At 36.1% G+C, this 27227-nt stretch overlaps 1 protein-coding gene and 1 long non-coding RNA gene across 2 annotated transcripts; one reads left to right on the forward strand and one right to left on the reverse strand.

Annotated features, from left to right (window-relative positions):
* Positions 1-7158: 7158 nt before the first annotated feature.
* LOC143609300 (uncharacterized) lies at positions 7159-8776 on the reverse strand. The gene is made up of 2 exons (XM_077084092.1): positions 8545-8776; positions 7159-7925 (listed from the first exon to the last, which is right to left on the reverse strand). The coding sequence occupies exons 1-2, from the start codon at positions 8774-8776 to the stop codon at positions 7159-7161; spliced, it is 999 nt and encodes a 332-aa protein (XP_076940207.1).
* A 764-nt stretch (positions 8777-9540) lies between these two features.
* Positions 9541-9944, forward strand: LOC143609302 (uncharacterized). The gene is made up of 2 exons (XR_013149393.1): positions 9541-9736; positions 9842-9944. It is a non-coding gene; the product is annotated as an uncharacterized LOC143609302 (long non-coding RNA).
* The last annotated feature ends 17283 nt before the right edge of the window (positions 9945-27227 follow it).

The following is a 27227-nucleotide window of genomic DNA, read 5'->3' on the forward strand; positions in this document are numbered from 1 at the left end:
CTGGGGTATCATGTAATGGCCCATCATTAGTGGGACCGTTCCTGTCTCTAACCAACCACTCTATCATCCTCTCCATCCTTATCATACGCTGCTCCATATTAATTAATTGCATATCCTGATTCACCGTCTCGGCATTGCCATGCGACTGCCCCTCATCGACACGTGGCCCCTGAACAAGTATATAAACGTTAGGATGGCAATGTAAGTAGGGATGGCAGTGAAACTCAAACCCAATGGGAAAACCCGAAAGCCGACAAATAACCTTTGAACAATATTATATCACATACATATTTAAATAACAGATAAAAAAACCTTTTTATTTAAATGTAAGAAAGTTTTGAACAACAATTTGAACAATATTATAAATTAGCTTTATAACATTTAAAGTAAACCTTAAATAGTAACTTGGTTTGGTTTAATTTGGTTTGCATCTAAATTTTAACAATTTATGTTTGATCATCATGTCCATGTCCATGCATATGCCCCTACACAAGCGACTGCTCCTTACCAGCATTTGGCCCATGAACCTGTACATAAAAAAAGGTTTATTTTCAACCGTTAGTATTAAAATATAATTAAATACTGCCTTATGATATACCTGACCTCTCCCCAACCCCTGATTTTGAGCCGCCAACAGCTCTGCAATTATTATATCCCGCTCCTCCACCTCTAGCATCTGTCCCGGAAACCACAAAAGTCCTAACCGCAAGGACCATTCAAGACCACCATCGGGAAAACCTCGGCAATACACATGAGTGTAGCTGTGTTCTTGTCGAGTTCCTACCGAGGGAACACAGTCATGGAGGACATCCACATTATATCTTTTGTATAACCCAAAGATTTTGCAATCTTTGTAATGTATGGCCCGCCATAGATGCTGTCGGTGCCTTTCCTTACTTTATAAGAATTGAAATACATGGCCATGCTATACGCAAGATTGCAGTTAGCTGGGGTCAGCAAAAAATAAATATGGTATAAATCACGTTTAGTGCACCACTCTTGACCCCTGTAACGAGCACAAACCGTAGATGCAACACCCTCTGTAGCTACCTATTAAATGGTTTTCTAATCATCATTACTCATTGCTTTATACCTCCAACACCTACAAACTCACGATAACATATATTAGGCCAAAACTCTATCATTAGTTGGCGAGTTATGTCCTCAACCCATCGGTAAACAATGTTGTCACAACCTCTTCCGCCGTGTATAACCCCATAAGCATGCCAAATTCTGCTAATGACAACTCTTGCTGGACCTTGTTCATTCTAAAACAAAATGCTTTATTATAATGCAAATCATCAAACGGATTGAATGAAAAGGTACTAAGGAACTCAAGACAAAGCTCCTTGTAGGCTGGAAGAACTATGTCAAACAACCGCCTAAAGGGGGTCACCCCCGGCAACCCAATGATTTGTTCCGCTTCATCAAGAGAACCTATCTTCCGCAAAATATTCCAATCGATAGTGCGAGGCATGTGCATATCCATATCAACGAGAGCCTCGAGGCGGGAGTGAGCAGAACTGCCCGGAGAAAACTGTAGCAACGGGTGACACTCTAATTGCCTACTCCGTTTCCGGGCACTAGAAGCCATCCTAATAATACATATAAACAAAAAAAAGGTCAACCCAAGGAATTTTATATGTAACGCTTAATAATAATATTGCCGAATCCTTTGATTTGCATGTAATACAAAAGTATCAACATATAGATAAATATTTGTAATGGCAAAAATAACACTAGATAAATATTTGTAATGACAAAAATAAAACCGCTGCAACGCGCGATATCATCGCTAGTACATTACAATTGCAATTATAAGTACTAGAAAAAAAAATCCAACTCATAATCAGTTGATGCTTCAGTTTCTTTGTTTGGCTACACTAATTTGGAGCTCCATCTCCAAATATTTCTTTGCAGTCTCCAATTCTTTCTTTGTAGTCTCCGGTTCATTTTTTGCCTTTAAAAGTCCAGGAATGATGACAGTTGATTTAGAGAAAATCTCAGGATCTAACCAGCCAATCCAACGACATTCTGGTCCTATTAGACCATTGGATGGATTTAGGTCGAGAAGAAGAAATTCACAAACAAAAATTGCTTACCTTATATGAACAAGCATAGAACCTATGCCAAGGATTTTTATCCATCCATGATGTCTTAACGACCGCTGGTTTACCACAATAACAAAAAACGTTATTCGGTTGAGGAGAAGACCGACTCATTAACGAGGAAGAAGAAATCTTGCTTTTACTTATGCAACCTGGACTCATATGACTCATATAGTTCATTTTCTTTCCTATACGATTCGTATAGAAAGTGTGGAATTATTTTGAGATTCTTTTGAAACACTATAAGCATACGGTTTGTATTATTCACTATACAGCTCGTATGCCCAAGTATAGACTTGAGATTGATTTGTCAGTTGATTGAAGGAGGTTTTATTCAAGATTCTTTTGAAAAAAGTATCAACATACAGTTCATATACTTTCCCACACGTTTCGTTTTGCCAAGTATTGTCACACCAATTGATTTGATTATACAGTCGGTGTGGATTTATCTGTCAAGATTCTTCTGAAGCACTATTATCATACACTTTGTATTCTTTCATTATACAGTTTGTGTAGTCAAGTATAGAATTGATTTGTTACTAGAGATGGATTGAAGGAGTTTATTCAAGATTCTTCTGAAAAAAGATATCAACTTCAACATATGGTTCCAATTGATTTGATTCGTATTCCACTTTTTGTATAGTTGCACCCAAATTACACCACCCAACTTTCTCCATTATAAATTAATACATTTGTTAACTTTATTTTGCACTACACTTCATTCACTTTATTTTGTTCTCATTCCTAGCTCACTTTCATTCCAATTGAATTCTATGGAGTCTCCAAATAATGAATTTAACTACTTGGACGATATTTATCCAGAATCATGGTGAATAAGATGTGTGAACAAAGGCGATGAAGGTTACGATCACATAGTTAGTATGACAAAAGAACTGTACGTTGATAGACCATGGTACTTTACTATGAATATCTACCACCATGGTCATTTTACAGCTTTGCCAAGAAGGATATATGCCGTCGGCGCTGTAAATTATGTAGACTTCCTACAAATTCAAAACTTTCAAGTCTCTGATATGGACCTAATAATGCCAAAGTTTGGGTATCAAAACATCAATAATATGTGGTTCTACTTTAAAACATCGACAGGTGATCTAGATACATGATTGCTTCCTTTGAGTACTGCGGATGACACTGCACGTTTAACGTCATACATTGGTGTTGACAGAGTCCATGAGATTATCTTATACATCATGCGAGAAGAATTGACAATGGCTACTGAACCGATCGAATGACGACTTATAGAAGGCCAGTGCCTCGAGACGCTCCCGTTGTACGAAGATTGTTCAATTAGAATAAATTAAAACCATGTATTGGAATTTATGATAATTTATGTATGTTTTAAATTAATTATATGATGTAATGTTTATCTTTAATTATCTTTAATTATATCAGTGTTGTTTTTGTATCGCATTATGAAATATGAATAATTTTTAAATACTTATAATTGGAAAATTATGAACATACGGTTTGTACTCTTTGCTATAAGGTTTGTAAAGCTAAGTAACTTTATATTGATTTGTTGGTGGATTGATGGGTCAATTTGTTGGTGAAATGAAAGAAGATTCTTCTGAAAAAGATAACATCACATAGATATATGGTTCATATAGTAGTTACCATACAATTCATATTCTTCTCTATACGGTTCGTATAGACAAATACATTATTATGGATAGATTCAGTTGAAACTAACATTTGCTTTATTCGAATTCTTAATCACTTAAATCTTCATATGTCGGAGGTCATGCTACTGATTCTTTATACGCTTGTTGACGTGTTTTGAAAAGAGTCTCCCATGCGGTTGCATCACTTATTCTAGAGAATGTCCAAAGGTTGTTTGTAATTGCCATTGGATGGTCTTCTTGCATTTCTACCATGTAGAAGTGAATCTCATCCACAAGCCCTGTTGCCTGAACTGGTTTGGACCTCTCCACATCGGGAGTCACACCCCGGCTTAGGGCCTAGGCGTATGACCAATAGTTGGTACCTGTTTAGTAAATATATTAAAGTTGCGGTTGATTTTAGCGGAAGACTTTGGTTATAATAACATTAATTTATTTGAAAGCTTCTCGGATAATAAATACCCGAGTGTTTGATTTATAAATCATGTTTAAATCTTGTTTATAATATTTTAATAATTTAAAACTGAGCCATCTCTACTTTGCGAGCGTCTATCTTCATGAATGATTGTATCTCTTGCTACCTGTGCTAATCTGTTTCCCTAAAATGTGGGAAAAATACGTCAGCTATATGCTGGTGAATACGTATGACTCTATAAAATGTTTGAATGACAATTACAATACAATTATAGTTTTCTGTACACTCAGCAGATGCACGTCCACATCTGGGCTTTGTACCACTCCCCTACACACACACACACAATTGTTCCCTCGAGCTATATGCGTATAGCCCCTGCAAGGAGAACTAGTTATGATCGTTAGCCCGCGGCCACCCCAGCCATTGATTGATGGGCTGAACAGTTATGTTTGGATCCAGACACATGTGTACTATATCTGAGTTGCTTTTATTGTCTATACTGTATTATAATGTTTTAGAGAACATATAATCTCATGCAAACAATGACTGACTCGTTAAGACAACACTTGTTCATCTCATTGAGTATAAATATGTTTTGACTGATTAAAAAGGTTAACGTATTCACCTGTGATTGTCTGTTCTGAATGATATGGTGATTTTGTTTGAAACCTTGACTGTGAATGATTGACTGATTGATTGACCTATAATAAAATAGGTTTATATAAATATCCAGATCGTCTCTTGATCCGGCTACAAACCTTTAGTCTGGTTTTGATAGCTTTAAACCTTGATTGATCATTTGTTTGAATAAAATATTGAGACTTATAGTATTTTGGTTTATTTACTAATCATATACTGAGTTTCTTCTTCATGAAGAAACATTTATAATATGTTTCTTCTTCAAGAAGAAACATTCATTGACTGCTAGTATTGAATGTAAAATCTTATGTTTTTTAATCATAAAGAAACAATATTTTAACTATATCCTTATGAATGAAAAATATGTGTTTCTTAATTGTAGATAAACATTAATATAATCCTTGTATGTTTAAAGCTTATGTAAACAAATTTATGATCAAGGTTTGGGCTATTCCCCTGACTATGGTCTAAGCCATATAATAAAATAATAAAATAATGACTTGGACAGAACCCCTACCTTACACGGGTATTCGAGTTCTATTACTAAGATTGATCGAGCAGCACTTCCACTCTCTATCGCGTTCTAGAGCTTAAATTGTCGGAACCTTTGAGCTTGGTACGCACTACGATGCTTGGCACGCAAAACGAGGCGACATATGGTGATTGTCGTGTCGTGCACGTACTTCTAGATAGATTGTCAGGTTATCTGTGGATGGCACGTACTTCGAGGTATCGTAGGTATATGGCACGGAAACCGAGGTAGAGAGTGATTCTAGAGAGAGAAAGTTATTTGGTGTGAGAAAATGAGATGCCATGAACACCTATTTATAGGCTGGGCTCGTATCGCGATGCCGCATTTCCTCCGCCGCCATACCACAAGCCGCCACGTGTATGCTGAGTAATCAAGGTCCATCGCGATACGCGATGACCTGTGTTATGGGCTCATCGCGTAACACGATGGGTCCCTTAACTCAATTTTTTGCTTTGTATTTTGTTAGCTTGTCACTTCCGGGTTTAACTGCCATTGTCCAAAAATACTAAGGCGGCACTCAAGCGAGCGAAGTGCAAAGTGCGCTATCAAGTGCCACATTGCGCCCATCACCCAACGCTCTTCGCCCGAGCCCGTGCGCGTACGCGTTGGGTGTTTCGCACCCTCCGTTAGGACCACTGGGTGCATGCTAGGCATATAAGAATATTATAATGGAAACTCTCTTTCTTTTAATGAGTTTCCATTTCTTTACCACGTTCTATATGGGATAAGATTATATTCCTTATTTATATCTAAGTGAATGGCTTTCATTTTCTTCCATCTTTCCATGTGGGATGGAATTTTCTTATTCCATATTCTTAACATAGGATGACTTTCTTTATGGAATGTATTTTATTTCCTTATAAAATATTTTTATTTTCTTTATTTAAATTTTTCTCATTACTTATTTTTTAGAATAATTTTGATCCTTCAACTTTACTAAGTTATCAAATTTGGATCGAAATTTTGGGGATGTTACATCAAAGCAGGTTGAACTGCCATCAGAACGATTTGATAAGAAATGAACAATTACTTCAAATTTGTTGGCAATCAAGAACCCCATTTCTGGCATATGCATCCAGTGCTTTCGTGGTGCAAAACCACTTCGAAACCAATTTAAGGACTCATATATAGTATCGTAATCGCCTGCGAAATGATAAGTGTACTGGTTTTTAAACTCTGTTATCTCTTCAATAAGTAGTTCCCGTATCATCTTCCATCTTCACCATACCCCAACGCAGAAGCGATCACTCGAAATCCACAGTTTCCATCACCCAAAACGTTATCTATGCGTGTAACATACTGACGGAAGAATTCAGGAATATTACGAAGACATTCGTCCGTCTCTTGCAACATTTGATGTGAAACACTATTTTGGGTCAAGCCGATGAAGTCATTGTCGGGTACACTTGCATGGTTGTAGGTGCTATCTTGGGATAAACCCATACAAAAATGGTCGGTACAGTCGTATTATCCCGATTGTGGCCAAATGAACTCTGTGTACAAGCCTCTCCATACCCGAATGCACTAGGGTCACCAGCATTCGAGTAATACTTGTATGGACTTTGTAAATCACCCATTGATCCCATAGAGAAGAAGATAAACCCATGTGCATGAAAGAACTGTGCCTTGCATGATCTTGAATGTAATTTGTATCATGTGTATTCACGTATGAACTGTGCCTTACATGATCTTGAATGTAATATGTATCATGTATGTTCATGTATGAACTGTGCCTTGCAGGATCTTGAATTTAATCTGTATCATGTTTGGTCACATACGAACCGTGTCTTGCAGGATATTGAATGTCATCAATATCTTGTGTGTTCACATATGAACTGTGAATTGGAGGCTCATCGGGACCACAAACAAACCATGTTTTGCAAGATTTTGTTTCTTCATTTGTTGAGCCTTTGTAGGTCGCACACGAGTGTTGGCTAAAATTTCTGGCTCTTCGATGATCGTTTCACCGTGGTTCCACAAGGCTCTTATTTTATTCGTCCAAATCTTCTGTTGGACTTTGGGGAGAACGTTATATCGGTGCTTCAATGTGTCGAGTACATCATCAATGCATGTATCATTATCCCGAGGAGCAAGTGACGAACCAAGATCAAGCTTCATCCATAACGCATTTACGGAATGTAGGGGAATCGGTACTCCATTATTCATACAAGCATTTATGAAATAAGCACACGGCAGACCCCAACCCGACCGCTTCAAACAACCACATGGTCTCCCATGCAAAGCATTTACCCGACCAACTTCTATAGCTATTAAATCTAAAGCCTCTCTAGAAATCTTTCGTAGCAATAGACTAAAGATTGGACGCTTATGGTGATAATGGAGAATGTTTTGGCTATGTTCAAAGGTTGATTTTATATTAGCGACTTGCAACTTCACCATGCGATCAATGATTATCGGAAACTTTTCTAAAGTAGATTTGGAGTTTCTCAAATGTCTCTTTAACAAAGAATGTTGACTTTCCACTCGGTTGGTTGTATGATTACCAAAATTGAGATGTTTATCGCACCATGCAGACACAAATTTCTCTTTGCTAGGCTTTAACCATGTATCATACAAGTAAGGAAATAGTCCTGTAATTGTAAACACAATTGGTCACGCCTCAATTAACAGTAACATGTAAACAACACGGTGAATAGAATTAAGACTTACTTGGGTGGATTGAAGAGTACTTTTCTTCAAGTCGTTGGCAATGGTAAAGGTACGACTCCTTGGTGAGAGAATTGAGTAACACTCTCCACTTACGGAGGAAGACCTCCCAGTCTTCTTCAAGTGGAAAACTTTGCTTGTGGTGCTTGGTAATATTTTGATATATGTGAAATCGACATAGTAACATTTCAGCGTCTGGGAATTGCCGTTGGCATGCATTAATCAAAGCATACTCCCTGTCTGTTAGTATGACATGTGGCTGCGTACACTTGTCCAACGTCCTTTTTAGTTGGCTTAAGACCCACTTGTAACTATCTTCTGTTTCGTCACTTATAAAAGAGAAAGCTACACAAAAGGTTTTACAGGTAGAAGTTACACCTACAATCTCAACAAATGGCAAACTGTACCTATTTGTCTTGTATGTTGCATCTATGAACAACACATGCGGGAATGCACGTCAAATCAGGAACGATAATTCATGAACGATGAATAGCCTCTCCAACTTATGAGTGGATTCATTTACCCCATGCTCTTAAAGGTAACCAGCATTAGCCAGGAGTGTGAAAAGAACCTGCATCGAAGACTTATTACCATGGAGGGATACCCGTTGCCTTTGTTGTTCGTTGTATACGTTTTTTACCGTAGACGCACAACGAGGGTCCTGCTTTCTTATTATTGATATAATGTTTTGGGGATCCACGTTCTGGTTTGTCAGATCCTTAACCAAAACTTTTTGCGAAGGGTTCAACCTCTTTGCAAATTCATGACCTTCCATATATAGCAGGCGGATGATTATGTGTACCACACATAACTTTTAGTTTCCAACCATCTTCCTCTTTGTGGTACTTATCAACTGAAATGGACAGTTGATTTTCTTGGTACTAACAACGAGTCTGACAGTTTCCTTCCCCTTGTATACACCACCATGATCACATCTAAGAAACACCTTATTCTTGTCGCCAGCAACATTTGTCTTAGACCTTTGGGTCACTATAACGTAGTCATTGTTAAGTCTGGTGTTGTACGCCCATTGCTTCAACTCATCGAAACACATAAACTTCTAAAATAATATTTATTTTTGTTAATAACAGGATAACGTAATACAAACATGAATAGAAAACCTATACCTGTTCGGTTGCGAAAAATGACCAGATTCCACAAAAACGGTGGCGAAAGATTCATCGGATTCCACAAAAACGGTGGAGAAAAAATGCATACGAAACATTATGCATTTCATCAACGAAATTTATCAATGTGGTTGGAAAAATAAATTTAGGTTGGTAATATTTTTAACAACATTTGGAAGGGATGAAGGGGGGGAAAGAAGTGAGTAAAATATACACAGACTTCATTGTTAGATTTATCTCGTTCAAAGAAGTAAGTGGGTAAAAAACCCTATGAGATCACACAATTTATATGGTTGAGTGATTCTTTTTATACCTAATATTCATCTTACAATATGGTCAACGAATCGATTACACGTATAAAACGAATCGATTCTTTTTAAGTAGTGTGTCTAGCATATTAAAATCCATTTTTATCCCATTTCCCCGTCGTTTAAAACAAGTCACTGAAACGAAAACCTAGAATAATAATTTGCAGGAGAGAAAAGAAGCGACGCGATATGGTTCGATTACAGTTTCTGGAGGCTGTGCTGCCGTTGGGTATCATCGCCGGTATGCTCTGCATCGCCGGAAACATCCAGTACACCGTCCACAAGGCCGCCCATGGCCGCGTGAGTCACCAGATCTACTCAAACATCATTTCCTTTCCTTTATTATTGATGATTTGTAAATTTATTCATTCATTCATATATTATTATTATTATTATTATTGACAGCCGAAGCACATTGGCAATGATTTGTGGGACGTGGCCATGGAAAGACGGGACAAGAAAATCGTCGATGACAAACTTTATCCCGCTCAAAATTAGGCTTTCGAGGTTCGATTTCTGGTTTTCTTTTCATAATTATATGATAGTATTTGTATTTAGCTATGTTTGAAATTTAGGGTTTCATTTGATGGTTTGTGCATTTTTGCTACACTAAGTTATCCTAGAAATTAGGTTCAGAGTATCAGTTGTTTTAGATCCATTTGATTTCTGTTAACCATAGTTGTTAATAGCGAATAGCGGTCACTAGGGACAACCTACCTATACACTACACTGTTTTATGTTTATGTTTAGTGATCAGGTATTATAATGTTTTAATAAGAAATCGGGGGTTCATTTACAAAATTGAGTTTTTACGGTGGAACTGGTTGAGATTGGTGCTGTTTAATTGATTAAAAATTATCGGTTTTTGATATTGAAAAAAGAACCCTATCCCTATATCACCCTATTGAGGCGCTATACATCAGATAGCAGGAAAGTGCCGCTTCACTATGATGCGCGCTATAGCGAGCACAATCATCGCTATTAACGACTATGCTGTTAATGTTGTCAATTCAGAAGCTGAGCCAAAAGTTAGGGGGAGATTTACAAATCGATTACAATTAGGTTTAGGATGAATGAAGAATAGTTAGTTTGTGAGATCATGCTAAAATTTCTATACAACTCTACTAGCTACAGTCTTTCGAATGCTACCAACAGACTCTTAAAGTTGTCTCTTTCTCAATCAGGGTGCTTGGATACACTTTTGTCATTGATTGTTTGGGCTTGCGAGGCCGAATGGCCGAGTTATGTGATATTGTTTTACTTGTAGTACTGTTGAGTGGGTGATAATCTCAGGCCTTTTTATACAACCTGCACAAAACGGATTTTGAATTAGGAAATCTAAGATTGTGATATTTTGGAGTTGTAAAAGGAAGTCTCATAAGAAATTGTGTATTTATGTTAGCTGATTTCAAGAAAGATAAAATGGGATATTAGTCAGTGGCTGCCTTCTTAGTTAGTTTAGCAATTGCATTTTGTTAGGCACTTTTGTCTCCTAGATGACTAAAAAGATGAATGACTAGCGAATTACAAATATTGTCAAATATGTTTATTTATTTACATTTAAGAGTAAAGTGCCAAAATCATGCATGAGATTTTGTTAACTATGCGACTTTCGTCCAAAAAGTTTGTTTTTTTGCAACTGGATCCTTCACGTTTCACAAGTCTAAATTTTATCCAATTTGCTAACTCCGTTTTTTATTTTAGCGTTAAGCTAGGGGCAATCATGTCCTTTTACATTTTTGTTTATAACAAGACAAAAATAAATAATAAATAAAATGGAGCCCTTACAATTAAATAAATAAGTAAATAATTAAAAGAAAATGTTAAAGCATTATATTAAGCAATCAATAAAACACTTGATATCCACTTCCTCAAACCTCCATTTCTGCAACTACAGCCAACTCCTTCGTCTTCGTAACCGGCTACCATTTCCCATGGTGCACCCAAATCTGCACCATCGCTGCCACCATTTCCCATTGGCTACCATTTCCCATGGTGCACCCAAATCTGCACCATCGCTGCCACCATTACCCCGCATCTCGCGTGTAATCGGGGTGGCGATAACCACTGTAACCGTATAATCAGTGTGTGAATTGACGATGTTTGCCGGAATCATTTTGACTATGTTTATTGGCTGCCGTCGGCGACGGTTGGAGACGATGATGCCAAAATTTCAGTTACCCCACCCCTGTTCCCACCGATTGCAACCTAGATCTAATCGGATCCAGCCACCACTTTCGAAACCCGAAACCCTCTCCTCTGGTTTTTTTGGCTTCGGTTTTATTGTCAAGAATGGATTTCTGAACGTCAATTGATGGTTGTTTGAGCCCATAAAATCACAATTGGTGGTGGTATTGATGGGTCGATTTGGGGCTTTGAATGACTGCTGTTGTGTGGAATCGATTTGCGGGCCTTGAACAATAATGATGATGGTCCTGTTGAGAACAATGATGGTGGTGGGTGGTGGCCATGGCAGGTGGTGGATTGCAGAGAGATGAGATGGTTAGATGATGATGATGCTTAGAAGATGATGAAGGCATATGATTATACATCCACTTTAATTTATAGAGAAATATACAGGGTTAGTGTATTGAACGAAACTGGCAAGACTTGTGAAACGAGAAGGGTTCAGTAGAAAATAAATACTTTTTGGGCGAAAGTTGCATAATTAATCAAACCTCAAAGACGATTTTAGCACTTTACTCTATATTTAAATTTAAAGGGTTAACTGAATAACTGATTTAAGAAAACAAGCCACAAATTTATGACCATGAAATCAATTTATACACCATGGCACCCTTACTCGTCCGCTGTCCACTTATTCTTTCCAGTTTCCACAGCAGATTGCAATTTCATATAATCATTGAACTTTTAATGTTTGCTAGTCCGTGGCTAGTTGCATTTCTATATCCTGTTAGCAATGCAATCTTCTTTACAATATTTTGGAAAATATAACTTGTGTTTTAACTTACATTTAACCAGATTTAAATATTATGGATAAATGCAATTTTATATTGCTTTAGCAATGCAACTGTCTTTAATTTGCATACCCGAGTAAGAATAATTATTAGAGGATCAATGACTAGGAAGAGTTGCAAATCTTCTTTGATGAATATGGATGGTTGTAATGATGACTTTCATTATGAGTTTTTTTTGTTTGATATGAATGGTCACACTGTATGGGATTTGAATTGTTAAAAGAATGCTTAAAAGCAATTCAATGACAACAAAATCCAATTAAATTTGAATAATAGCACCCAATATGAAGTATTTGTATGACACATGTTTAAATAGAAACACAGTTAGATATTCGACACATTGTTAAACATACACATGTTTCTGGATTTTTGTAGCTCCTTTTACTATCAAACTGATTTTGTTATAGAAGACATTCATGCAATGTATGGTTGATTATGTTTTGCATGGTCGGTGATAAGTGTGTGTGTGTGTGCGTTCTTTGTTCTGTGTAATATGTATCTTATAACACAAACATAGGCTTATTTATCACTTTTATTCTGAAAATTTGAAGCTGAGTTAAGTTACTGATATGGTGTATGGTTTACAGGAAAGCTTTATCAGCGTGATGCAAGGAATAAGAGGGGATTGGCAAACGTGTTTACTTTTTGTTGTTATGTTGGAAAACATATTTTAACTTGAGTTTGTGAAATTAATGTTGTTCTGCAAAATGCTTGATGCTGCATGCTTGCAAGTGCAAGTAGATTGGTATTGCTTTTATTGGATCAACGAATTTTATGGTCCTAACTTTCTGTTGGCTGCTTTCTTTGACTTTTGGCTGTCATATCTAGAGGTGGGACAAAAATCCGGTTCCAGACCCGATCCGGAACCCAACTGGCTGGAACCGCTACCACCCGGTCTGGCCAAAACCTGATAAAAACCTAGCAAAACCCGATCATACCTGGAACTAGTTTATACGTAACCCGGTTCTTGACTTTTGACCAAACCCCGAACCGGTTCCTTAAAAAACCTGTTTGCCCACCTCTGACTTATATCCATTAAAACTAAATTATGTTTTCTCCTATGTCTTTGATTTCTTGTAATTCTTCTTTCATCTTCTATACTAGACTCATTCCATCAATCTGGAGATTTGCAAATAGTATGGTTTAACTAAAAGATATTTATGTCTGAAGTCAACAAAGTGATCTATTTTGTTTCAATATTTCATTGGTTAGAAAAAAAGGAGGAAATGTGCCTCAATTGTTGACTGGTTCAGTTAAAAAAGATTCTTTGAGCAGTGTTTAAATAACTAATGGGTTACTGACTCACTTGATCATTTTCATTCCGTCCTCAAGTTGAGTCTAACTAGAACCCCTTATTTTTTTTTCCACATGCGAGACTTGGATCGAAATGAAGTTTTTGGATGTCTCAACTGTTTGAATTAGTGACCGGTTTAGTTTAAATATGGTTTTCTATCATAATAACTAGTTAGATATTGTTTGTATGGGTTGGTTAAATAATATTTTAATTTTGATGAATGAATATAAAGTTGTATTATAAATCTGAATAAATTATTAGTTATAGAAAATGAAACTAAATATTAACATTGTCAAATAAATTACGAAAATTTTAGTTTCGTTTTGAATTGTACCTGTATATCATAAGAGTACATAAACTGAAAAACATAATAGTTAATGGCATATTTAGAGTGAACAAAATTTCATAGGCCCAACCTTTACTTCACAAATTAAGATGAATACTTACAATATTAAGTCTACTGTTTAATTTAGGTAAATTGGAAATAAATAATTCAATCTTTTGTGTATTGTTAATTGAGAAAAGTGAATACGTTGCCGTGAGATACCTGATCTTACACGTAAAACTTATCAAAACTACATAGTTTTGATTAAAAATTTCCCTAAACTCAATTAAAACACTTTATAAAATCCCCCTAATTTTGTTCCTATTATACTTTCTCGGCTTGTTGATAACCATCTTTTTCAATCCTCAGATTGATTGATCACATAGATAAACACAAGGACATGTAACTCCGATAGTATACGTCCAATCCAAAATTATTTGTGTATCTATGAGCTGGAAATTAATATCATTTTTGATTTCAGGTCGTGAACATGAGTTCAAAATCTGAACTGAATTTAAAAACGAAAACGTTTTGTTATGCGTCTTGAATCAGGGACAACAACTGAGAATTAGATACACAACAAGTTTTCCACCAATAATTAGAAGAGCACAATAAGTTTTTCAAAGTATTGCCATCAAAATAATTGATATTAATTGAATAAACAATTGGTATTTAATTATGTTGACTATGAACCTGCTTGTAAACAAGCAGACGAAGGATAATAGGGATGAATTTTTGAAGTGTTTTAATTGGGTTTATGGGAATTTTAATCAAAACTGTGTAGTTTTAATGAATTTTACGTGTAAGGTTAGGTGTCTCGATCACAATACCGTATTCATTTCCCTAAATTTAAACCAATCAAAACAAACATAACTTCGAAAATTTAGATAATAGTTTGAATTTGATGAATGGATATAAATCTATCTATTCTAATAAAGTAAAATAACTGTAGACATTTGCTGGTTTGTGATTAATCCTCATAATTTTCCCTCACCAAAACTAGTATATGCCATGGATATCTATAAGTGTGTTTTAACTACAACTTGTTATCTATCATTATTAGGATATGATTTCTATAAGTGTATGTTTTAAGTGGTTAAAGGGAATAAGGGATGCCTCTAAGAACATTTACAACGAATACATCATATTTATGTAAGTAAATTCTTGTATTGTATGGAGTAGTTGTAACCGGTTGTGAGAGGATGAGAGAAAAAATGTTATTATTCATGAGTAAATTTAGAAAAACACTATTTACCCTTTATAATTTTTTAATGCTTTTAAAGTGGCAGTGTGCGGGGGAGAGAGAAATATGATAAAAGTATAAATAATATCAAGGTGATGGCCCTCGTCTGGGCCTTGAATTAAATGTTAAGAAATCAAAATTATTTTGGCCGTCATGCAATAGGGTGAAGGTACAAGATGGATTGTTCCCTGGTGGGATTGGAAGGCCGATGTTGAGTATGAAACTCATTGGCGGTGCTGTAAGCCAAGATGCGGGGTTTATCAGTAGTTTGGGTGTGAAAAAGGCATCCCGTGCCGTGGAACTAATTAATTATATCCAATGTCTGCGGGACCCTCAATGCGAGCTCCTTTCGCTCAGCTTATATATGGGAGTCAGAAAGCTGTTGTTCGGTCCAGAGCGTTGCCAGCCTATGTATTTAGGGGAAGATGTGTCTATTTTTAAGACGGACCTTCACGGGGGTGATTGAGGATATCGTGGTTTGTGGGGGTGCGCCTTTTGGGGATCTTCAATGCAAGTTGGCATCACTTTCGACCTGTTTTGAGGGTTTGGGTTTATGTTCGACCGATAATGTATCTACATATGGTTTGTGGCTTTGAGAGCACAATCATATAGTTAGCAAGACAACATTCTTCGGGAGTGTAGTACTGGCGAAGTTGACTCTGATTATGGGCGTGCAATGGATCGTTCACGCATGTCCTTTCCCGAGTTCGATCTTAATGGTTTCTTTAATAAGGACACCCTCCTAAAGCCCAACATGTTTTGGCGAGTGTCCTATTTAGTGGAATGGTCCAGAGTTTGGGATCCCATTTTAATCTTTCCCCTTGCAAAAAGCAGCGTTTGAATAGCTTCAGGCTCCTCGAGCTTAGGATTTCATGACGGTCATCTCCATTGAAGGACTAGGCCAACATATGTCGGCTTTGGAGTGTCGCGTTATTCTTAAATGCCTGATGATCCTATGTTTCCGCTTGATGAGCCTTGCCTGTTTTGCCGCAAGGTTTGTCTGGATTCTTTTTGGCGATCATGTGTTCCATTGCAAGGAGTTACATGGTTTTAATTACAGACATGATTTGTTTAGGATGTCCTGTGTGATGTCCTTAAAAGAGCATGAATTTCTGGTAAAAAAAAGAGGCCCCGTGAACTTTCAGACAAATTCGTAAGAAGGGAGGTCAACTATATGGCCAGCTCATATTCTTATGTTTAGGTGGGAAGAGGGGAAACACGCTTGTGTGGACCTAACAGGAGTGTCCCATCTTGTTGGGCTAAGAGAAAATGGGTATGTTGCGGGTCAGATTGCGTTGAAGGCGGAATCAGAAAAAGTTGCTAAACACGAGAAATCTTGTTTGGAGAATCAACATATGTTTCTCGCATTTGCTTTTGATACATTCCATTTGATGGGCCCTAAGGCTTTGGCTTTTTAAACCAGGGTTCAACGCGCCATGAATAGTAAATTTTCGGTTCCTAAAATCTAAAGCTTCGTTTCTAGTAGGATTGGATTTGCTATTCTAAAGGGGGCTGTAGCGTAACTTGTTGTCTGTTCACCTGCCTTTTTATTTCTTTTGAGTATAACAATGTAAATATAACATAAAACACTAAAAATTAAAAAGAAGAGAGAAAAAGTAGTGATTTTTGCATCTCAGGGGGCTATAACTGGAGGTATCATTGTTTATGGTACAAAAATTTCTATAAATATGAAAAATGCCCTACCTTGAGTGTGTCTAGCATACACTGCGAGGGTTGTTGGGTGTGTGTGTTTGGGGTGGGGGGGGGGGGAGGGAGTTCATATTGTCAACATTTGGTGTGCGAACAAATAGTGAAAACTAAGGATAGGTCAAACTCGTTGTCTAAAAAGCACTTGTGAGTTGTAATGTAATGTGGAAATATGTTGTTACCCTATAAATATAATACACTTTTTATAAATCGAATTATATTATCTCCATTTATAGTTCCCTAATTTATAGCCTTAAATATGGTTCCTACCTTTTTTTATCTTTAACCCATGTGTTTATAATGGGGGTCTTCTTTGTAATCGATAGAATATTATTATTGGAGTTCATGTTGTGTCCTTACCATCAAACCTTTTTATGGCATCAAAGCCGTATTAAGATCCAATAAACACACAAACACAAACCAAAGCCCAACCCTTCATGGCCTGCAAGAAGGATGGAGTAGCCTACCATCTGGTTGCGGATGACGAACAACAAAAGGTTGTGTTAGGTATCAAAAGATCCGCCACCGACTCTGCTTTCGATGCATTCCAAGCCTCTTGTTACCCACAGTGGTTGCTAGACAAAGGAAAACAAACTAAACCAATAGCCACCGATGAAAATTAGAAGTGCCCTTTATCGATGCTGAATGATGAACAATACCAACAATACATCAAGTTTTTTTTGGTAAAAAAGTACAAAGAGGCAAAGAAGAAGTGGAACATTGCAAAAAATAACATCAACCATGAGGGTAAGTGGATAATTGACTCAGGTGCTAATGAGCATTTTACTTAGGAAAATTGGATGTTAATAATCCAAACTATTGACCATTGGCCAATAATAATCCCAATTATCACTTAACCAATGGCAATCCTAACTTTCATTTTTGTTACCATTAACAATCCCAGTCAAAAAAACCAGTTAACTCCGTTAATATTTATGACATGGCATTCACTTAGAATTTTCCAGCTTGGTTGGATATTATTTTTAGAAAAAATTACTAGAATACCCTTGTAACTTAAAAAAAGTTAAAAATTATAGTTAAATGATTGGTTGGGTTATAATAAGAAAATTAGTTTTCCTACGAATGATAGGAAATAATTTTGTCCATTCATTTGAGAATTGAATGGTTGAGATTAGATTAGAGAGATTATGAAGTGTAAAACAATGGTAAGAGCATAATAGAGATAACACATTTGTTATCTTTCTCTCTCCACATGCAAGGCACATGTCAAATCCCCCATCATTTTAAAACGTCCGTAACTTTTTTATACGACATTTTTTTTCCAAAACAATTTCACCATAAAAACGAGTGTTTTTTTATCTTTTATATGAGTACCATATTTCTTTATAAAAATAAAAAATAAAAATTTCGTGGGTTTTTACAAAGTGTGTTTTAACATAATTGTGTTTTACAAAATTGTGTTATACAATTGTGTTTTATTTTTTCATAGTGTTTTTTTCATTGTGTTTTTGTCATTGTGTTTTTATTTTCATAGTGTTTTCCATTGTGTTTTTTACACTGTGTCTTTTCATTGTGTTTTTCATAGTGTTTTATTTTCCGGGGAAATTTCCGAAGACTTTTCCGGCAAGGTGGTGGCGGTGGGTGGTGGTGGTTGTAGGAGATAGGTGAAAATTTAAGTGGGTTTTATTTAAATGAGTTTTTGAAATTAAATTAAACGGATTTTCAATATTAAGGTATTAGACAAAAATACCATTCTTCCTAGCCTTCTTAGAAAAATCAAACTTCTTATTTGATTTTTTCTCGTTAATTGATATTAAAAAAAAAAAAAAGAGGCCAACCATATATCCTCAGCTTACTTCATCTTCTCACATGACCACAACCACCACCATTTCCTCAACCACCGGACGTCTGTTGCTTCTAACCACCATTACTTCCGGTGACCCTACTGAAATCCTGCATCTCCTCACAACAGAAACCGCCTAAAATTCGTGACCTTCAATGACCCATCGTTTTTTTTTCATCCAGACCCTACCAAACTACAAGTATTTGTATTTAATTTTCCAAAACGGAATGAATTGGTTATATCCATTTTAAGGTTTTTACCATGAAATGTTGCTAGTTAATGCATTATCAGACATAACGCTACCGAATCTGCCTAAATATTCGCTAATTGGCATGAACAGGATTATTCGCCAGTGGTATTAACGCCGGTAACCGATTCCGGCAGTGAGGTGACCAACTCAGGTTTGTTGAATAAGGAAACAAAGAAGAATATTTGTGCGAGATTGTTCGGAGTTTATCGTCGTCGGGAAGGATATTGGGTAAACGGTGGAACCCATGGTTGTAGTTATTGTCGCCGAAAAGGTTTGGAACCGCCGTCAATTGAACATTCGTACGAATGAAATGGCGGTGTTCCTAAGTGATATCAAAAGAAGAATAAGTTGGGAGGGCTATGGCGGCGGTGGCTGGTTGCCAATGCTGGTGGAAGTTGCGGTGGCCTTATTTAATGGAGGTGTTGTGGTGGGTGTGTTCTAAAAGAAAGAGATTGAGACAGTGTGAGGGAGTTGAAGTGAGTGGATGGTTATTTTTAGTTTTTTTATTTTTTTATAAAAAGGTTAATTTGTAAACTTAACGAGGTTAACTAATTTTTTGACCGGGATTGTTAACGGTAACAAAACTGAAAGTTGGGATTGCCGCTTGTCAAATTGATAGTTCGGATAATTATTGGCTAATGGCTAATAGCTTGAATTATTAATATCCAATTTTCCTTTTACTTATGACTGCTCTCTACTTAGAAACACAACCAAAGAGAAACATGAATTCTCATCACCATACCAAACAATGCTAGTATATCCATTGAAGGTTACGGTGAGTATATTTTTCCAAACTGGATGGCTATTTAAAATGTTTTACTCTTCGCCGATATTAAATGAAACCTATTGTCGGTTAGTAAAATATCCAATTACCTACAGTGTGATGTGACATTTCCCCCCGCTTTTTGTGTCATACAAGACTTGAGTTCGAGGGCGTTGATTGGAGTAGGAGAGTGAAACAAAGGTCTATATAAGATTGGGATGAAGGAAACCGACGGAAAGCAATGGTGGCAACGGTTGATACGTGGAATAAAAGACTAGGTCACATGTCAATTTCTAAACTTTTCAATGTTGATTGTATTAAGAACAATTCTTTGAGCTCAAAAGGGGTTTGTGATGCTTGCAACAAAGCAAAGTTTTCTAGACTACCTTTTTTCAATTGGTACAACAAAAACTAGTGAAAGTTTTGAGTTATTGCACTGTGATATTTGGGGCAGATACCGAACGCCCGATTTTACAAAGGAAAACTATTTTCTCACCATAGCTGATGACTTTAGTCGAGCGGTGTGGGTGTTTCTCCTTAAACATAAATATGAGGCTGGTGATTGTTTAATTAATTTTCACAAAATTGTGCAAGTGAAATTTGAAAAAAATGTGAAATGAATAAGATGCAAAAATTTGGGTGAATTTACTTCCGACAACATGCTTGATTTTATGCTAAGGAGGGAATAGTTCTAGAAGCCACATGTCCACACACACCGCAAAAAAATGGTGCGGTGGAACGTAAGCATCGGCATCTCTTAGAAATAGCAAGGACTCTAAAATTTGGAGCTAATCTACCCACCATGTTTTGGGGAGAATGTATCTTAACAGCATCTCACATCATAAATCGGCTTCCCTCCGACATAATTAACAGCAAAATACAGTTTGAGTTATTATACAACAACATTGCAAATTACAAACATCTTAAGGTGTTTGGATGTTTAGCATACTATTGAAGCACATAAACGAAAGGAGACAAATTTGAAATGAGAGGTCGTTTGGGTATTTTTTTAGGATATCCACAAGGCACAAAAGGTTACAAAATTTGCGATTTGCATGACATGAAAATTGTCATCACAAGAGATGTGAAATTCGTGAATGATGTGTTTCCTCTCTCAAATGTCGAAATTCCAAAGAATGAAGAAGAGGTTTTGTTTGGACAAGATGTTGGGATGATGATCCCATTGTTAACCAAACCCTACATTCCGAAACTAATCAAACGACGAGGGCCAACTAAACATGGAAGAGCCCAATTGTGAGTCCATGAACACTCAAGAGACTCCTAGCCCACAACTGGCTGGTCTTGAAATTCCTAGAAGCCCACTGAAGGAAGAATGCAATGAAACCCTAGGCCCACAACCGCTACTTTTGAAACTGCTGAAGGTCGACACAACATAGCACCCAATGAAATGTACCGAATGGATCCAATTGCAGAAAACATCACAAATGGGCTAATCTTCAATGAACGATCCAAAAGAAGTCGCAACAAACCATCTTATCGAAAGGACTATAGCGTGAAGTTGCCTTCATCTTTAGATAGAGAACATTCATCCACCAACTTCGATTAAGAACCCTCAACGGTACACCCTATATCAAGTTTTCTTTTTATGATAGTTTTAGTAATGCGCATAAAGTGTTTTTTGGCGGCCATTAGTTCCAATAATGAGCCAAAACATTTTAATCAAGTAGTCTGCAATCCCAAATGGGTTAAAGCGATGAAAAACGAAATCCATTTTATATGCTTTATACCCAAAACATTTATTTTTATTCTAAAGGGAGGGTGTTTTTGTTACTGCTTTCATTTACGTAGACGATGTGATCATACACTTTCATCCATTTTATATGCTTTATTTGAAAAAACGAAGGACACCCATTCTTCTTCATTTTTAATAATTTTACCAAACGAAAGTTTTGTTACTTATTTTTGAACCTTCTTTACCCCATAGAGATATTGAATCCAAGGGGGTATTCCTTTTTCCACTATAATTTTGAAAATGAACGTTTAAATGTCCTTCAAAAGTAAGTAAATAGATCCGACACATATAAAATGCGGTTAATCCCGCGGTGGACCAAGATATTATTGCAAAACTAGGTGAATACAACCAACTATCATTAAGAATTTCATCTTTGTAACAAAAACAAGTCAGGGGTGGAATACCACAAAGAGAAAGTGTACCTAATAAAAACATGTCCAAGATACAAGAAACCAAAGACTTCCTTGACAAGGAATTTTGCGTCAAGGACATCGGTCCTTTAAAACTCTTCCTTGGTATTAAAGTTGCTCAAACAAAATAAGGTCTAGTCCTTAGCCAATGTAAGTACACGATGGACATTTTGGAAGACACGTGTATGATGGGTTGTCCCCAAAATTTGTTTACAATGGTGGAAAACTTGAAGTTGGATAAAAGACAGGAAGAAGTTTGTGTGGATGCAATCCGATATAGAAGACTCGTTGGGAGACTCCTTCATTTGCAAGCAACAAGACCTGACATCACTTATTCTATCAACGTCTTAAGTCAATTTGTTAGTGACCCGAGAGAATGCCACCTTGATGCCATGAACCATGTTCTACGATATCTTAAGGTAACACCTGGACAAGGTATTCTTCTCACCAAGACGGGGGGAATAAACCTCACAGCTTATTGCGATTCTAATTGTCTTGGATGTCCTATTACGAGTATATCAAGAACAGGATACATGCTACTTCTTGAGGGGGGGGGCTCCAATATCTTGTAAGTCAAAGATACAATTTGTCGTCTCTCGCTCGTCTTCAAATGCCAAATATCGTGCTATGGCCTCCTTGTTAGCGAAATATTATGGATGTGATGGTTGCTTGGTGAACTTGAAATACCGTGTCTAGTCCTACTCAAATCCTTTGTGACAATCAAGATGCTAGACACATCGCGACAAACCCCGTCTCCAATGAATGAACTAAACATGCTGATATGGACTATTGCTTCGTTAGAGAACGAGTCGAATCAAAAGAAATAAAACCCATGCAGATTAACACAAAGGCATATATTGCAGATGTTTTTACCAAGCCATTAGGGACACAATACTTTCATTCCTTAGTTGACAAGTTGGGCATTATCAACCTACATGCATCACTTGAGGGGGATTAATAAACCAAATAATATTCTCTCCAATTATAGTTACCTAATTTATAGTTTTCATTATGGTTCCTACCTTTTTTTTATCTTGGCCCATATGTGTTTAAAATGGGCTCTTCGCTGTAATCGACAGAATATTATTATTGAAGTTCATATTGTTACGTCACCATCAAACCTTTTTAACTTTTTGGGCATGAACCTTCCACACATTTTTGCAAGGAAAACCACTTTATAGAGAAACAAACATCTCTCCCTACCTCACTCACTCCCTCCCTCCCTCACATTGTTTCCTTCTCCATTTCCTCTCTTTTTCTCTGTCTCAAATTGTGTATTTTATACATTAATGATTATAATGGGCGATATAGAAATTACATGCTAGGACAATGCAAAAATAAGTTAAGCATTAACGGTATATAGTATGCAGTAATGATAACTATATGTGTCTTAATAATTCTACACTACATATTTAGTGTAATATTTGTTGTCTATGATGCATACTTAATGGTATATTGTATGCACTGATGATTACGTTACATGTGTTAACGATTATACTTTGTGTACTATCGGTGATTACTATAAATATGTTACTAATCAGTATTGCATACACTTTGTGTGAATTCTTATTATAGTACATGTGTTACTATTTACATTATATGTGTGTCTTAAAAAGGTTATGTAGGTCCTCTTAACGCCAGATATAACATCGAACAGATTTTGTTTTTGATAAGCAATCGAGATGTGTGCGGTATAAACAAACGATAGAACAAATAATATAAAGATAATATTGAACGACTCCATGATCGGTTTAAACGAAAAGATTCATAATATTCAATCCCGTCCAAGATGAGCTCCCCTTGGGTAGTTGATTACACTGTACAAAAAGACACTTAAACTAACAAATAAAATCTTATATATAGCCAAATAACAAACATTCTAAAAGATTTCTTCTCATTGAAGCTAAACGCGTGCATCGAAGATTACTTCTCGTTGAAGCTAAACACTATTTTGATATTTGAAATAGTGTTAAATAGTATATATACAGTTGTTTGTATTGAATATTCGCAATAGTGTTATATTATATACAAAAAAAATCGATATAGTACATATGTGCATTAGTTTGTATTACATATATGCGATAGTGTGTTTTGCATACAATTATTAGTGTTGTATTTGCACATATTCAATAGTGTGTATTAGATAATGCATCAATAGTGTGTATTAGATAATGTATTAGATAATGCATTTGTGTTGTCTTATATGCAATAAAACACTATTTTATATATGCATACACATTAATGCACATATACATTACATCGACAGTTGTTTTAGAAAAAATATCATCTTATTAGGAGGAAATAAAAAAAATCGCAAAATATTATCTTTAAAAAAAGTTAAAAATAATTCTTTAGTAGTTCTCTAGTTCTCTCTTTAAAATGAGTTCTCTCTAGATCTCACCCATATATATATATATATATATATATATATATATAGTTATTGGATCATTTCAGAAGTTTTTTTTACAGCGAGAAGTGTTAGAAGTGAAGGTGTAACTCCATTAATCTCTAATTTCACTCTCTTTCTTATGTGTAGGTGCGTTGTGTAGGTGCGTATGTATATGTGTAGGTACGTATGTTTGTATATGTGTACGTATGTTTGTATATGTATATGTATATGTATGTTTGTATGTGTGTATGTACATAGGTTTGAATGTGGCTCGGTACATTTATATGTTTGTAGGTAGGTTTGAATGTGTAATTAAGACATAAATACAACCAACCTACATATATGTATGTTACATCATATGAAAGGGAGTGAAATTAGGGATTAATGGAGTTATACCTTCACTTCTCGCAATATATATATAAAGAGCGCTTTGTCACATTGATATCACAAGTCACATTTTTGTCCTTACAATCACCCCATTGACTCTTGATATAACTTTGTCACCCGATAAACCGAAGCCTCTTCGTTTCAATTCACCCCCTCATGGTATGACCCACCAATATTTAATCTTGAAGTAGTTCTCGCTTCTTTATCCATTCTCTAGGATCTTAAGTTGTATATAGGAATGAGATGAGCTCGAATATCCACAAACGGATCTCGAATTACCAGTTTCATTGATCAAAAGACAAAACTTGTTAATTTCTCTTTAAATCCAATTATTCAAAGTTCACCTCATGAATCCAATTTCTTGAGTGCCTTGAAAATAATATAGAAATAATAAGCTTTGAGCGCGGCCAAACAATGACGAAACCCGATCATTTTTAACTTCTTTGGTCAACTCGAAAAATAAGCGACTTACTCGGCCCACATATATCTTGCAAACACTTGTCCCGGTTCATACACCTGGCCCATATATGCTCAAAATCCCAAAAAAAAAAATATGCTCTGAGATGAAAAATACAAAATTGGATTGGATTGGGCAGTCCATACCTATAATAAAGCACTAGCTCAAACAACCCAAATTAAGCAACTTGATGCAAACCCAATTAAAAATTAACAGCCCAAAACTAATATCCATGATCAAGTTGATTAGGCCCGTCATGCAAAATTAGTCACGCCGTAATACCCTAGCAAGTCAACATCAACAGCCAACATCTTTTTTTTCAAAGAAAGGTTTGTCGGATTAGGGTTTCGGTGAACCCTCTCTGGTGAACCCTCTCCGGCCAATCACCACCATAACCTCCGCCTTTCTTCATCAATCCGCCGCCACACTTCATGCAACAGTTCCTTTTCCTTATCAATGACAAAAAGAATGACCACTTCCACCGTGCGCCGCCTCTACTACAACCATGAGCATCATCGTCTTAATAAACGTGTAAGTCCCGAATCTGGATCACTACAATATGATGTCAACCCAAACACGATGTTAGTGCGGAATCCTAACACCGTGGTGATGCAAGAACGAGAATACGAAGAACAATATAATGTAATGAACACAATAATACTCCAAATGCACACGATTATATTAATAAATCATCTGGTAGATGAGATTAACCAAATCGTTATTTTCTCTCTAGATGGTGGCTCTCTCAAAGTGCTCTACCACTAAACCCTATACAATAAGATCTATTTATAGAGTACCCAACACACTAGCCCAAAGCCCACCGAGATCCATAAGGATCTCGATTCACATACCAACACGAAACCCAACAAACATAGAACTAAGTACAAATCACCAAATATGGACCCAACAATCTCCCCCTTGGTTTGTAGCTTCGTTCTTGTTTATTTCACTTCAGTCTTGATCATGTCGTGATCTTTTGATATGCGTCAGTCTAACCATTTTATGACCCAACAATCTCCCCCTTAGTCTGATGCTTTCAAAACCTTCAGAATTTTTACTTGAACATGATCAACAACTTCAGCATCTTCATCCAATACTCTACCATTCCCCCCCTTATTGACAACATCATCCAATTTGAATCTTAGATACTTCATATGCTTCCGTTGCAAGAAATCAGTCTTGAAGGAACAATAAACTTTGATCGAAAGATCAACCAAAATATTTTGAAAACAATTAAATAAAACAAAATAAGACAGACATATATTTTTTAATTTTTATGGTTTTCTTGAAAATACTTGAACTGAGATCATACCAGCTAAACCAGTTATAACACAATAACCGATATCATATTTCATTAGCTGAAGACAAATTTTTAAAATGATTTCTTAACACATTTATTTCGACAAGAGAAATCAAGAAGTAAAAAATAAATCAAATGAAATAAAACTAAACCAAAAACAACAAATAAAACAAATTTAATCACCCGTTCTTCTTGTAATAGCAAAACTTTGAGATCAAATTCCAGTTTTGATAAAAACGCCGCCTTTTATAAAAATATCCAAACATGGAATCATATTGTTTAAGGTGCAGTCACAATGATTCATGTTTAGCGTTATTATGACATAAAGAGACAGGTTAATAGCAGGTATAACGAACTTAACATGATTTTCATTGCATCAGTGATATGAATTAGGTTCAGTTCGGCATAAAGCTTAGATGGACATCACTCATGGACCTGTGATGCCTCATATCTCTTCTCAAAACATATTTGGCTTTCCCTAGATCACCCAAATTTGACTCCAACCCCCTAGTGCTTGATCAAAAGATTTTTATAGATAGTTAAACAAGATTTTGAGCTTTAAGGTTGAACTTTGGACTTCCAAGCCATCCGGACTTATAGGCCTTTCATTCGAGACATGACATGACTTACTTTTATGCCCCCATCTCTATAGTTCTAGTTTGACCCTTTAAGCTTTTAAAATAAGAAATTTTAATAACACAATAATCCTTTTTTTATTATTTTTTTATTTT

Source organism: Bidens hawaiensis, unplaced genomic scaffold (assembly GCF_021521415.1).
Source record: "Bidens hawaiensis isolate Kalapana, Puna unplaced genomic scaffold, B.hawaiensis_p1.1 tig00419535_1, whole genome shotgun sequence".
In the NCBI taxonomy this organism is placed as follows: domain Eukaryota; kingdom Viridiplantae; phylum Streptophyta; class Magnoliopsida; order Asterales; family Asteraceae; genus Bidens; species Bidens hawaiensis.